Source organism: Cetorhinus maximus, chromosome 2, assembly GCF_964194155.1.
Source record: "Cetorhinus maximus chromosome 2, sCetMax3.hap1.1, whole genome shotgun sequence".
Taxonomy (NCBI): domain Eukaryota; kingdom Metazoa; phylum Chordata; class Chondrichthyes; order Lamniformes; family Cetorhinidae; genus Cetorhinus; species Cetorhinus maximus.
In genome coordinates, this window is record NC_135880.1 from 196,491,702 (window position 1) to 196,505,796 (window position 14,095).

At 44.7% G+C, this 14,095-nt stretch overlaps 1 protein-coding gene across 4 annotated transcripts in view; it reads right to left on the reverse strand.

Annotated features, from left to right (window-relative positions):
• Window positions 1–14,095, reverse strand: part of robo3 (roundabout, axon guidance receptor, homolog 3 (Drosophila)) — a 554,342-nt gene that overhangs the window by 287,248 nt on the left and 252,999 nt on the right. Inside the window, exon 1 of one of the 4 annotated variants that reach the window (XM_078531578.1) lies at window positions 10,787–11,190. The exons of the other annotated variants lie outside the window; for them this stretch is intronic. Coding sequence (XP_078387704.1) covers window positions 10,787–10,847 — 61 coding nt within the window. The 5' untranslated portion in view covers window positions 10,848–11,190. Of the gene's footprint in view, window positions 1–10,786; window positions 11,191–14,095 lie in introns of those variants that run through there. 4 annotated transcript variants of the gene reach the window in all.

Here is a 14,095-nt window from a genome sequence, read left to right on the forward strand (position 1 = left end):
CATCATCTCTACATCAGTGGGAGAGGAAATGGTAAAGGCTGCCGATGGTAGCCACTCATCATCCTCTTGAAGAAGCCTTTCACGGTGCAGGGTCTGGGATACCGCCAAATAACGGCAACAAATAACAAACAAGAATCCCCTGAACTTCCTTTCTCAACAATCAGTTTGCTAATCGTAAACTAATTTCACAAAGCTGAAATTTAACAAGCAGCATGCTTAGGCTAATTTAAACACAGTCAATAAATGGACCATTGTAATAATAGGTAAATCACTGCTTTTAACCATCTAGTCAATTCACTGACACAGACAGAAACTCAGTAAGTGCCCCAGTGTCCATGAGTTTCTCTTGCACAATTTGGTGAAAGTTTGGCCATATTCCCTCAGAACTACTCCCGCTCCAGCCCCCTAGTCCCCAACCTGCGCCATTTCTATTTCTCTTCTCAGCCGTCAAAAGCCACCTAAAAACCCAACTTTTCAGCCTGAGCTGTCGGCCACTGCTTTTAACTCGTCCACATGGTTCAGAGTCTGTTGGAAAGGTGTTATATGAAATACAGGTAGAAGCTCTGCAGTAAACAGAGGAGCCTGACTCTCAATAAAAAGAAACACAGTTCCTACAAATCTGCAACAGTGAGATTTGGCTGTAATTTCATTCAAATTCTTAAGTTCTATTTCAATGGTCTGTACTGTGTCAGTGGATTGCCATGGAAATAGTAAACTCCCCAAAGGGAGGTCTGGTTTTGTCCTGAGCCACTTTCTGTCTGGATCTAAAACCTCCCCACCCCCACACCACCCTTTGACAAAGGCCTAGTAGTAAGTTCCAAATGAAGCAGGGACATCAAATAAAAGAGGAGAACATTAAACTAAATATGTGGCATTAAGATGTCCTATCATAACTGGGCAAAGTGACCCTACCTAAGTATGTGGACAAAGCACATATGGACATGGAAAAAGTCAGACCAAGTGATTTTCAGTTTTAGCAAAGAACTGGAAAAGCATCAGGCAACCTGGACTCCCCTTTAGGGAAGCCAATCCAAGATCCCTTTCCCACCATCTTCACAGTATTCCCCCTCAAATAGTGGTGCTAAAATAAAAAGGTAAATGGGAGTAGTCATGCACTGTAGGTGCAAGAGGAGCCATTGAACTCAATAATAACTCTAGAGGGTGATAACTATGTGTACCTACCAGTTAGCTCCCCTTCATTGCCATTGCCAACTGAACATCTGAATCTAAATGCACCACTTAACCTATTCGTATGACCATTTCAACCAATTTGCCGTTGCTGTGGTATTGTATTGGTGAGAAAAGGTTGAAGAATCAAGTCCCATCTCTGCCTTCATAGTCTCATGAAATGATGCCCACTCTATTAGTACACAGTGACCAAAAGGATACATTTTTCGATTACGTGCTCCCAGCACGGAGCCTCCCACATGGGGCAGATATTGGGAAAATAGTGGGTTTATGGCCTCTGGTTTTCCAAGAAATTAAATTATTTCCATATTGGAGGTTCCAGCGAGAAAGACAGTGAGCAAATGGGAAATATGCCCTAAAATGTCCAAGTGCACTGGGACAAAGAAAATCCTAATGAGACTGTGAAGAAGATTTCACAGTTCTGCCGCATTTTGAAAAGGGTTTATCAGTTCATAAGTATTGAACACAAATACTTATTCGGACAGGGAGCAGTTAGTCAGACTGAGCAACTTTCAAAGTTCAGACAGTAAACATTGCACTTTATTTTATCCCAGGTTTTTAGGATAGGTCCAAATGAAGCTCCCACTTGCTGTTGTGACATGGAGCAGAGATTCAAAAGGAGAATCATGGGGCACTCTCTTTAAAAAGGACAGCAATAAAACACAACAGCCCCTAACAAAAAGCCCAGTTTACTCATTACTCGACCCAGGCACAGCCCCATGTAAATTTCAATTTGTTTGGCACTGTTATTTTCACTCTGCCCATGGACCTTTTGCATTCTGTTCCTGCCTGCGTCTGTTGCTATAGTTCTTGCATCAAAGAACACCTAAGACGCTAATCAGTCTTGATCCCAATTCCTTTTCTAATGGAAGGGAGCTTGAATAATACTCCTTTGGTTTCCAAGGGCATTCTTCCTCCCCTCACCACCCCCACCCCCACCCCCACCCCTTACCTACCCCTTTAGAGCAAGGCATGGGAATTCAGCTGCAAATATCCCTCACTGGAGGCTGTGGAGGACAGCTTTACAATACAGGCAATGGGTGTGAATCTCTGACATTTTTCACACAAAGAGCAAAAAATAAACCAGGCATCTATAAGGAGTTTATGCATCACTGAGAAAGCTTCCTCTCTATTGTATCTTACTTAGAGCCTGGGCAATTGTCACAAGTATGACTCCTCCACCCCAGCTTCTTGCAGTGAATGAGCAGAAAGCTCACTGAATTCTACTGGTGGAAGAGCAGCCTGATGGAAGATCAGCTCTGCCTATGCAAAAAGCGTCTGAGAAGCTTTCATTTTAAATGGGTTTGAAAATTATGGATTGACTCCGAGAGGAGTGGTTCCTCTGTAGAGACAGAAGAACCAGCATTTTAAAAGGAGGTACAGATCTATCAAGCACCAAGGCCTGAAACATTGAGGTCTAATTTTAGCTGAACTCTCTGAGTGGGAAATCTCTAAGTGGGCTTGGGGGAACTGCTGGTTCCATACCCCGCTCAATATTATTTTCCATCGTCTTCAAAGAACAGTTAAAAATCAGGAGGTGTTTAAAGTGAGTGTAGCACCCCATCCCATCAGTTTCTTTACAAATGTGTCCAGTTAAAATTGCTTGATTTGTGTCAGAGCCTACACAGTGAGCAGCATTGTGATTGACTTTGTTGCTTCCATGGTTGAATAGTCTACCAAGAACTATTCAAACCTGGGGGCAGCAGAGCTAAGTCCAATCCTGTTCTCAGTCACTCTGCGCATCTTCTAATACCAATGTTTTGAAACAGGGTTTCTGAATGACCCACATCCAAAGGTGCTGGGGCATTGTAGTCTCTCAGTCGCTCTGAATCTGAGATCAGCTAAGAAAGTACAGACCAAGGATTGAGCAAGGGGACCTCTTCCAAGTGCTGCTGTGCCACACCAGCCACAATATTTATCAACAAAGCTACCAGCTAGTGCTTCGTCAAGGTTTATTGCCCCTTTTGCAAAATCTGATGGCAATTTTAAACTAAATCATTGTCTCTTAGCTTTTCAAATTAAGTACACCATGACATTGAATGTACATATATTATTCACTGTGAGTGTGCAGTAGCTTCGCTAGAAGGGGAGTTTCATTCTGTTAAGTTTACATGGTACGTTTGCATGAAGAAGGGTCTTCAGTCCTACTATCCTCTTGTTAGAACATTCTTCTTAAATAGGTCCAGTGCCCTGGTCTCAGCCACCCTCTTTAGTAACCTGCTCCAGTTGTTGACCACCCTCTGATACTTCCTAACTTCAGCCTTAAAACCCTGAACTTATGCTCTATCTTTGGGCCTTTCTTCACAAGTGGACTTACACCTCAGCCAGGGTTTGTGCAAGTCCCACCGTTCAACTGTAATGCATTCAATAGTTCAGGAGGCACAAAGTGTTAAGCCTGTGCCAAGACTGTGTAAAGGTGGAACAGTCCCCAGTTAACACTTAACAATGACAACGGATGTTTCCCCTTGTGGGGCATTCTAGAACGATAGGCCATAGTTTTAGGCTAAGGGGTGGTAGATTTAAATCAGAGATGAGGAGGAATTACTTTTCTCAAAGGGTCGTGAATCTGTGGAATTCACTACCTCAGAGTGCAGTGGATGCCGGGACGCTGAATAAATTTTTAAGGAGGAGATGAACAGATTTTTAATTAGTAATGGGTTGAAAGGTTATGGGGAGAGGATGGGAAATTGGAGTTGAGGCCGAAATGAGATCAGCCATGATCGTAATGAATGGCGGGGCAGGCTCGAGGGGCTGAACTGCCTACTCCTGCTCCTAGTTCTTATGTTGTAATCACAGCTGTAAAACAAGTTAAGAATGGTACCAAGAGTTTCATGTAAACATAACTTCCAATACAAAAAAATTATGTAAAGGCTGACTACAGCTGGTACATTCAATCGCTGGCATCTATATCTCACAATTGTTTTTGGACTAACTCAATTATTAATTTGAGGAAGGCTTTGAAGAAAAGTCAAATGGAATTGAAACATTAACTCTGTTCCTCTCCCCAGATGCTGTGAGACCTGCTGAGTTTTCCAACATTTTCTGTTTTTATTTCAATTATTAATTATTAGGCAAGATTTTGGGAATCATATAACGTGTCCTAGAAGTATATTGTTGAAATTAAATTCACTCAGAATTAAGTAGAATTTTACAGCACAGAAAAAGGCCTTTTGCAGACAAGCCTCGTCCCACCTTATTTCACCCTTTCAGCACATTCTTGTATTCCTTTCTCCCTCATGTACTTAACTAACTTCCTCTTAACTGTATCTACGCTACTCGCCTCAACTTCTCCATGTGATAACGAGTGCCACATTCTCACCACTCCCTGAGTAAAGAAATTTCTCCTTATTAGATTTATCAGGTTATAGCATAACCAGTTCATAACATCCACCGGCTGGTGGATTTCAGGTGGCATTCATTGGCAAGTAGTTTAATTAAGTCCAGTATGGATTAGGTACAGAGTAAAGGTCCCTGGACATTCTCCCTACTGCCACTTCCAATCAGATCTGGTACAAGCAAGAAGCATGGTAAAGTTCCCTCTATACTAAGCCTTACATTTTCCCTTAACCCCAGCCCCAGTGGAGAGGTGCTACTATACCTGTGTGATGTTTTCATTTCCCACGTTCGGTATCCAAATGGCCCGAGTTATATTGACAACTTGGTGTCACATTGTGTAAATTGTAGACAGAGACTGGGTTGTGACTGTCCATAGTCATTTGCTTAGAATCCTGACAGCTGACAAAAGGGGAGTCTTTCATTGAATCAATCAGGTCTACATTCGAATACAGGTCCCAGAGTCCAGCATCCTGACCAACTCTGTCACTAATGTGGAGGCCTTTTATTTTCACCCAGTTATTTAACCTCATGGGAGGGGGGAATTGATGAAATCGTCACATCCAGCCTGGAAGTCACTTTATCAGGATGTACAAAACAGCTTGACATTCCATATAGCTAGCCAGACTCGGTCAGTAGCTTTCAAAAACATATTGCATAAATACTACCAAAGGAGAAATTTGTATTGCTATGGGGAAAGGGACTAATTAGATAGCTCTTTCAAAGAGCCAGCATGGGCATGATGGGCTGAACAGTCTCTCTCTGTGCTGTTATCATTGTATGTTAGGGCACGAGCAGAAGGTTGAGTTAGGCCAGCCTGATTGTAAACCAATGGAATCAGAGGTTCACTTTGACTCTTGGCTGCCACATTTGACTCGAGATCTTTTGAGGCGTTTTCCCAGCAGATCTGCTTAACAAGTAGGAGCCATTCCAGGCTCCCGAAGCAGCCGACTGGGTGGCTGCACTGAAAACTGTGCTCGCTCTACTCTTTCAGCACTCTGCAGATTGAGAGCCAGCTCAAGCTCACATCAGGAAAGGGGCCGTCTCCAGCTTTGAGCTGACATCCGATTAAGAGAAGCAAATCCAGGCAGTACTGACCCTGGCAAGGCACACAGCAGCTGCCAGGAGCAATTGCCAAGAATCAGCTAGTTGAATTGTGGAAGGAATTAAAATTCTCTCCCCCCCCCACCCCACCCTTCCCCTTTCAGCTTTCCTATCCAAACATTTCAATAATTGACACTATTACTTTCTGTGACAACCACTTTGCCTTAAAATATTTCCTCACACATTCTGGAGTTCTGCTGGGTCACTCTGTCCTTTGTATGGCTGCCACAGAGCATCAATCATTCCCCAGGCACCGACTGGTGATTTTTTTTTTGGCATTTTGGATATTGATCGCTCGCATTTTGCTAACTGGCAAACCGCATAACAAAGCACAATTGACAAACTAGATGGTCAGGCAGGGCATTCAAGGCCAGATGGGGCAATAAGGATGGGCATCCATCAGCACTCTGGGAGGGGGAGAAATGGGTGGGAGGGCTGCTGGACAGACCTGTAAAAAAAACACTGCACCTTGTCAACCAGACCCAATTATTTCATTTCCAATTAATTGGAGGAGTTTAGTGCAGCTCTGATGGGAATAGGTAATGACTGAGATCTTGCCAATACCAACCTGCAACTGACTATCACCAGATTGTTGTCTATTGGAATCAAGTAAAGGAAGGTGAACCCTATTATCAACATCCCATGATGTTGCACACAAAACAAACTCAAAAGTATAGAAGCTGTGTCCAGTAGTATTAAGCCTGAGAGCAAGAGCCTGGAAGTGTGTGTGCGTGTGTATAAAAGAGTGTTCTAACTTAAACTTAAGATGTGTTCTGACTAAAAACCTTATAACGATTGCAGAACTTGTGTCAGACAAAGAGTACCATAACCGAGGGGTTTAAGAGGGAAAGTGGGTAAATACCAGAATGCTGTAACCAGCATCCCTACAATTCTACTGCACTAGGAGGTACTTTACACCAAACCCACCAAGATTCTCTGGCAAGACAATGTGATTTCAGTAAGACATTTAACAAGGATCCCACACACATAACTGTCCTCATGTGGATTTTTTTCCCCCTGGGAGCCTGGCTAATATTTATGTCTCAATCAACATCATAAAAACAGATTATCTGGTTATTATCACCTTGCTGTTTGTGGGAGCTTGCTGTGCACAAATCGGCTGCCCTGTTTCCTACATCTTAAAAGTGACTACACTTCAGAAAACACTTCATTAGCTGTAAAAAGTTCTGGGTCATCTTGAGGTCGTGGAAGGTGCTATATAAATGCAAATCTTTCCTTCTTTCTTTATTAATTCTTTTTTTATTATGAAAATGGGCTGACTTTTAGAGATTGTCATTTCAGCAGTAACGTGAAGTCCCCGAGGAGGCGGGAAAGTGAGAGCAGCAATAGATCGGGGGAGCTCAGTCCGTGCGAGACTGGGAGAAACGACTCACACAACAGTCAGGTTTTACAGTCAAACTCCGAATTGGGAGTCTAAGACTTTCACGTTAACCAATGTTACTGTAAAGTTGTTGGCGTGTTTTGGCAGCCGGTTCTCGGGTCCTCTCTCTCTCTCTTGCTTCCAATTCCCTGGCCATGGGCGAATTCCAAAATGTTCTGTGGAGGATTTGACTTTGGGGAGGGTCCTGGGTGTCGCAGAATGAACCTGGGTGGGATTGTGTGCAACAGACAGCCTTGTAGTGAGGGTCTGGTGTGCAACAGAGAGCTTGATAATGACAGTGGGTGTGCCAGAGGGAGGATTATTACCAAGGGTCCGTTAATGAGTGGGAGGTGTGTAAGAGAGGGAGATTACAACTGAGCGCCTGATGATGATAGTGAGGTGTAACAGAGAGTGTTATTACCAAGGGGCTGATAATGAAGGTGAGGTGTGTAAGACAGTGTTATAACAGAGTTTAATAATGATGCTGAGGTTTTTCTATAGAATGTGAAAACTGACTGACAATGAGGGTGGTACCCAATCAACTCTAGTTCTGCAAGGGTTAAATTTGTAATCCTATCTTTGGTGAAATAATTAGAATGCCCGTTCCCTGTGTTGAACATTTTAATTGAAGTGTTAATGGCTGCCTGCTGAATTCACAGCCAGCAATGTTCTGCGCTATTATCGTTCTATTCACTAAGCCCCTGGACAAATATGGAAAAAACACTAGAACATGTAAACAAGGAAATAGGCCGAAGGGGCAAAAAAATAATCTGCACCCACTAATTAACCAACACGGGCACTTCAAAACAAAACGCTCCTAAGCGTTTTATGCAAAGGTCGAGGCAGAGCAGGCAGTTGGGAGGATTAACCCTGAACTAACGTGAGGTGAATTTGTGGATTTGTGTCCTAGGTTGACTTGATCTGAAAATGCGAGTTGTCACAATCTGAATTCCTATCGTAGCCGCTCCAGTTCGAACTCCCGATGGGGAGACGCGATTGGATCTCTTGGTTTGCAAGTGCACCGCTTTTATAGAGGAAAAAAGGCCAGAATTTGCATATCTCCAAATTACTGAGCAGACACTTCCAAATGCAGGCTGAACGGGTGGTCAGCTAACATGGGGAGGGGGGAGGGGGGGGAGGGGGGAGGGGGGAGGGGGGAGGGGGGGGGATCAAATCCAGGGTCACCCCTGGGGTCTGCATCATCTCAAAAAAAAATGCTTACAGAACAGTCCGAATAGGCACTTGGGTTGTATTCCTGTCCCCCCGGTATTGACACAGAAAAACCAACTGAGGAGAGAAAATGCTACATGGCGAGTCACTCTCACAAAGGGATAAGTGAGTGAATAAGTTAAATAAAACACAATTCACTTGGTCAGCCAGAGGTAATTGCAGCCCTCAAGTTTAGAATTTTAACCAAAATCACACAAATAAATTCGCCATTTCTCAAGACTCCACTTTTTTTTTTGGTCTCAAATTTCCACCAGATGACAGCTCCTTTGTGACTCCTGTGTGGACTGGACATTGCATCATTTGAAAACACACAGGGTGACACACACTTCTCAGTTTGGGTTTCGTGTCTGCCCAGCTCCACCACGTGTTTGTGCTCCCAGACCCGCCTCACTCTCAATATTGATGCCCCATCCGCTCTCTATGTAAAATACCATAAAGCCGCCTAACATCACCCACACTGCTGGGATCCGACAGCAACTCAGCCGCACCAAAAAAAAATATAGGACCACTTCTTTTTACGGCGAGTTAACACAACATATTGAAATCCCATCCTCTGATTGCTAACTGTTCTTCGGCAACACATTTTATTAAACTTTTGGCATCTAATTAAGATCAGGCATTTTAAGATATCGATTTTTGTTTTATACATTTGGCCAAATGCTTCATGTCGGAGTGACGGATCGATTTCCCTGTGTTACCTCTTGCAATGTGTGTGTACTCTGTTCCAATCCCTGGTACAGTATCAGCTCCCCCTTTGCAGCGATAAGCCTCAGCAGGTCAGGCGGGGTAGCAGCGAGTTTTAAAGGGTACCGGGGTGGGGTGGTAATTATTGGGCAGATTTACGCAGGGTATGTTCCTTTACTCTTTGTCCGGATTTTTACTTAACCTGTCTTCAGCGTAAAATATGAAGTGCGATTCCCTTTGTTTATGTATGTGTGTGTGTGAGAGAGAGATGTATGTGTGGGGAGAGGGGAGATGTGTGTGTGTGTGGAGGGGGGGGGGGGGAGAGAAGAGATGCGTGTGTGTGTGGGGGGGGAAGAGATGTGTGTGTGTGGAGGGGGAGATGTGTGTGTGTGGGGGGGGAGATGTGTGTGTGTGGGGGGGGAAGAGATGTGTGTGTGGCGGGGGGAGAAGAGATGTGTGTATGGGGGAGAGATGTGTGTGGGGGGAGAAGAGATGTGTGTATGGGGGAGCGAGGAGAGGAGTGTGTGTGAGAGAGAGGGAGGTGTGTTGTATGAGAGAGGGGAGGTGAGCGTGTGAGAGAGAAGAGAGATGCGTGTGAGTGAGAGAGATGTGTGTGTGTGAGTGAGAGAGATCTGTGTGTGTGGGAGAGAGGAGAGATGTGTGAGAGAGAGGGGAAATGTGTGTGTGAGTGAGAGAGAGAGAGATGTGTGTGGGAGAGAGGAGAGATGTGTGTGTGGGAGAGAGGGGAAATGTGTGTGTAAGTGAGAGAGAGAGAGATGTGTGAGTGGGAGTGAGAGAGATGTGTGTGTGGGAGAGAGGGGAGATGTGTGTGTGAGATGTGTGTGTGAGAGAGAGGGGAAATGTGTGTGTGAGTGAGAGAGAGAGGGGAAATGTGTGTGTGAGTGAGAGAGAGAGAGATGTGTGTGTGTGAGTGAGAGAGAGATGTGTGTGTGGGAGAGAGAGATGTGTGTGTGAGATGTGTGAGTGAGAGAGAGAGAGATGTGTGTGTGTGTGAGAGAGAGAGATGTGTGTGTGGGAGAGAGGAGAAATGTGTGTGTGAGTGAGAGAGAGAGAGAGGTGTGTGTGTGGGAGAGAGAGAGATGTGTGTGTGGGAGAGGAGAAATGTGTGTGTGAGTGAGAGAGAGAGAGATGTGTGTGGGAGAGAGGAGAGATGTGTGTGGGAGAGAGAGAGAGATGTGTGTGTGGGAGAGAGGAGAGATGTGTGTGTGAGTGAGAGAGAGATGTGTGTGTGGGAGAGAGGGGAAATGTGTGTGTGAGTGAGAGAGAGATGTGTGTGTGGGAGAGAGGAGAGATGTGTGTGTGAGTGAGAGAGAGATGTGTGTGTGTGAGAGAGAGAGAGATGTGTGTGTGGGAGAGAGGAGAGATGTGTGTGGTTAAATTTGCCAGAACCCCTCCCCACACACACTGTTTTTGTAGAAGCAAAGTTTATTCTAGAGCCCTGGCAGCTGCCTTTCAAGCAGCCCCAGTAAACCGCACACATCTGTATTACACATTGACCAACTTTTTGATGTTGCCTCTGATTGAATCAAATATTTCATCCTTTCTCTACCCCCAACCTCGCCCTGTGAACGCCGAACCTATAGAAAAGTAATCAAAGCTCCTTTCTTGTAATGAATTCCATTATTGCTCGTCCAGTTCGGTTCTGTAGGAATTCATATTTGCAAGGCCTCTAGGTTTATTTTTACAGCACCGGTTTTATATGTCAGTAACCGGTTTAGGAGAATTTGAAAGTGATAAATCGGCACAAAGGTGAATTAGTTTCACTGCTTGCCCCAGCCTTGCCTCTATTCTGAATCCAACATTTACAAACAATAACTTATTATTGTAAATTTGCTTGTCTCTTACCCGCAGTCCAGCCGATTAGGAGCAGCAGGAGAAAGTGCAGTGTCCCGGGCACACTCGGCATCGCGGATCTCCTCAAACCGCCCGTCCCAGATCGTTACAATACAAAAAAAAGTATAACAATTTCCTCGTAAGAATCCTCCTCACTGGATCCAACCCAACAGGAGGAGCGAGAAAAGAAGCGGCGCATCCAGGATCCGAACTCCCGGTTACTCGGTCAAATTCACTCAAACTCCGGCTGAGACTGACGACAGGCGTTCGGCAACCTTCCCCAGTGTCATCCCCACATATCCCCGTGAATGCAGGGAGCGATTGCTGTGTCTCCGATCTCCCTGTCTCTCTCTCTCTCTTAATGTATCCAGGCCGCTTTCATTCACTCATTCACTCACTCACTCATTCATTCATTCGTTCGTTCGTTCGTTGCCCCCCCGCCCCCTCCCTCTCTCTCTCTCTCTCTCTCCCACCACCTCTCGGCCGCACAGAGTTGCCTCCTGTTAACTTGTTCTAACTTCCCAGCTGATTCCGTCACGCACTCCAGCCCGCCTCCCTCCACCGCCCAGATCTCGGCACATTCTGTCTCTCACTCTTGGGACTCGCTCCTTCTTTGCAACCCCACCCCTTCACTCCGTCCCCATCCCCTCTGGGATCGGGTTGATCAAGTAATCTGGGAAAGATCCCTGCGGATAAAGAGGCAGAGAACCCTTCGCCCGGCTCCCCCTCTTGACTACAGCCAGTGTGAGGATGCTTGGGATCGTCCCAGTAAAATCCACGTTTATGCCACAGATGTCAGGATAAAGTCACTGGGGTACAAGTGAAGATACAATAGGATTCTGCCACTAGTTGGGTCGCCAGGTGCCCAATGTGATACTGAGCTATTCAGCCCAGAGAGTTCACAGGTTCTATGTTCACAAGTCGAGTTAGCTGATTTAAACCAAGGTAAAGCAGTCAGTATTCCTGCTCCTGGTCACGACCCAGCGGCCCCTGCCGGAATCTATCTGTAGGTGGCAGTCTGTATGGACAGGGCAGTTGGAGAAGCTTCCACACCTTCAGAGTCCAATAGCAACTCCCATTCACTGTCTCGGTTACACCTGCCCAATTGCGCTTGATGAGATACCTGAGCGTGACGGTAACCAGAAAATAACCCCCTCAGCGTCAGACAGCACCATCTGCAGGAGGAGCGAAAGCGCAGCCAGAGAAAGAGCTAAAATATGTGTGACCGTTCTCGGCCAATATCAGATATAATCGGAGATTGGAATATGCTCTCTAACTGCAAATCTGTTAGGAATTTAAGGTATCACCTATAGATTATCAAAACATGAAACTGTTCTGATGACAGGAAAATAAGTCCAGAAAATGTGATACTGCACTCAGAGATATGACACTGAGAATGTCATACTGCTCTCGGTGATATAACACTTAGAATGTGATACTGCTCAGTGAAACAACACTGAGAATGTGATACTGCTGTCAGTGATCTAACACTGAGAATTTGATACTGCTCTCAGTGATATAACACTGATAATGTGATACTGCTCTCAGTGATATGATACTGAGAATTCGAAACTGCTCTCAGTGATATAACACTGAGAATGTGATACTGCTCTCTGATATAACACTGAGAATGTGATACTGCTCTCTGATATAACACTGAGAATGTGACACTGCCCTCAGTGATATAATACTGAGAATGTGATACTGCTCTCTGATACAACACTGAGAATGTGACACTGCCCTCAGTGATATAATACTGAGAATGTGACACTGTTCTCAGTGATATGATACTGAGAATTTGAAACTGCTCTCAGTGATATAACACTGAGAATGTGATACTGCTCTCTAATATAACACTGAGAATGTGATAATGCTCTCTGATATAACAATGTGACACTGCTCTCAGTGATATAACACTGAGAATGTGACACTGCTGTCAGTGATATAACACTGAGAATGTGATACTGCTCTCAGTGATATAACACTGAGAATGTGACATTTCTCTCTAATATAACACTGAGAATGTGATACTGCTGTCAGTGATATAACACTGAGAATGTGATACTGCTCTCATTGATATAACACTGAGAATGTGATACTGCTCTCAGTGATATAACACTGAGAATGTGACACTGCTGTCAGTGATATAACACTGAGAATGTGATACTGCTCTCTAATATAACACTGAGAATGTGATATTGCTCTCTAATATAACACTGAGAATGTGATACTACTCTCTAATATAACACTGAGAATGTGATACTGCCCTCTGATATAACACTGAGAATGTGATACTGCTCTCTAATATAACACTGAGAATGTGATACTGCTCTCTAATATAACACTGAGAATGTGATACTGCTCTCTAATAGAACACTGAGAATGTGATACTACTCTCTAATATAACACTGAGAATGTGATACTGCTCTCAGTGACATAACACTGAGAATGAGACACTGCTCTCTGATATAACACTGAGAATGTGATACTGCTCTCTAATATAACACTGAGAATGTGATACTGCCCTCTGATATAACACTGAGAATGTGATTCTGCTCTCAGTGATATAACACTGTCACAGATTCTGACAAGGTGTTGACCAAAACTTGCTTCCACAGCCATATTTCCTTCCTTAGCAACTGCCTCTGTCTGCAACTCACCCCACGAGAATTCCAACAGAAGTTTCTTCCCTCATGTTTTGAATCCACCCAGGATTACATGTATCTTTGGGGCATGCAACATTCCTCGCACTGCCATTCTCACTGTATCCTGAGATGCACTCTCAGTGCCATGCACCGCCATATGTACACATTTGATCTCTCTGTCCAGCAGCACGACTCAACCTATCTCAAATCTGTCTTGTCTGAAGTTCCATTTCATCCTTTGTCTCATCCGACGCCTTAACAATAAATTTTTTCTCTACCTTTGAGGCATTAGGGAACGCAAGCTTCAACAACTTATTGATACCAACGCCCATCCAGGACCCGCCACCCTTTCCAGCCTCCCTGACCTCACCCCTTCTTCTAATTCCAGCCCTTGTCATGTATTCACCCCACCCTCTGACCTTCCCATCTCTGATGCTGAATGTTCTGTACTCCACAAAGGACTCAGTTTCATACCCTTACGCCCTCAACACAATGAATTTCGGGCTCGGCCTGATGCTGAACTCTTCTTCCGCTGCCTTCGTCTCCGTGCTCACTTCTTTGGGCAGGAGTTCAATAACTCCTTTCACCCGCCTCCAGTGTTCTGCCTCTACCTGGACCCCTCCCTCTGGCCTCTTACCTGCTCTTTATCTTTTCATGACATCGGCTGTCTTAATTG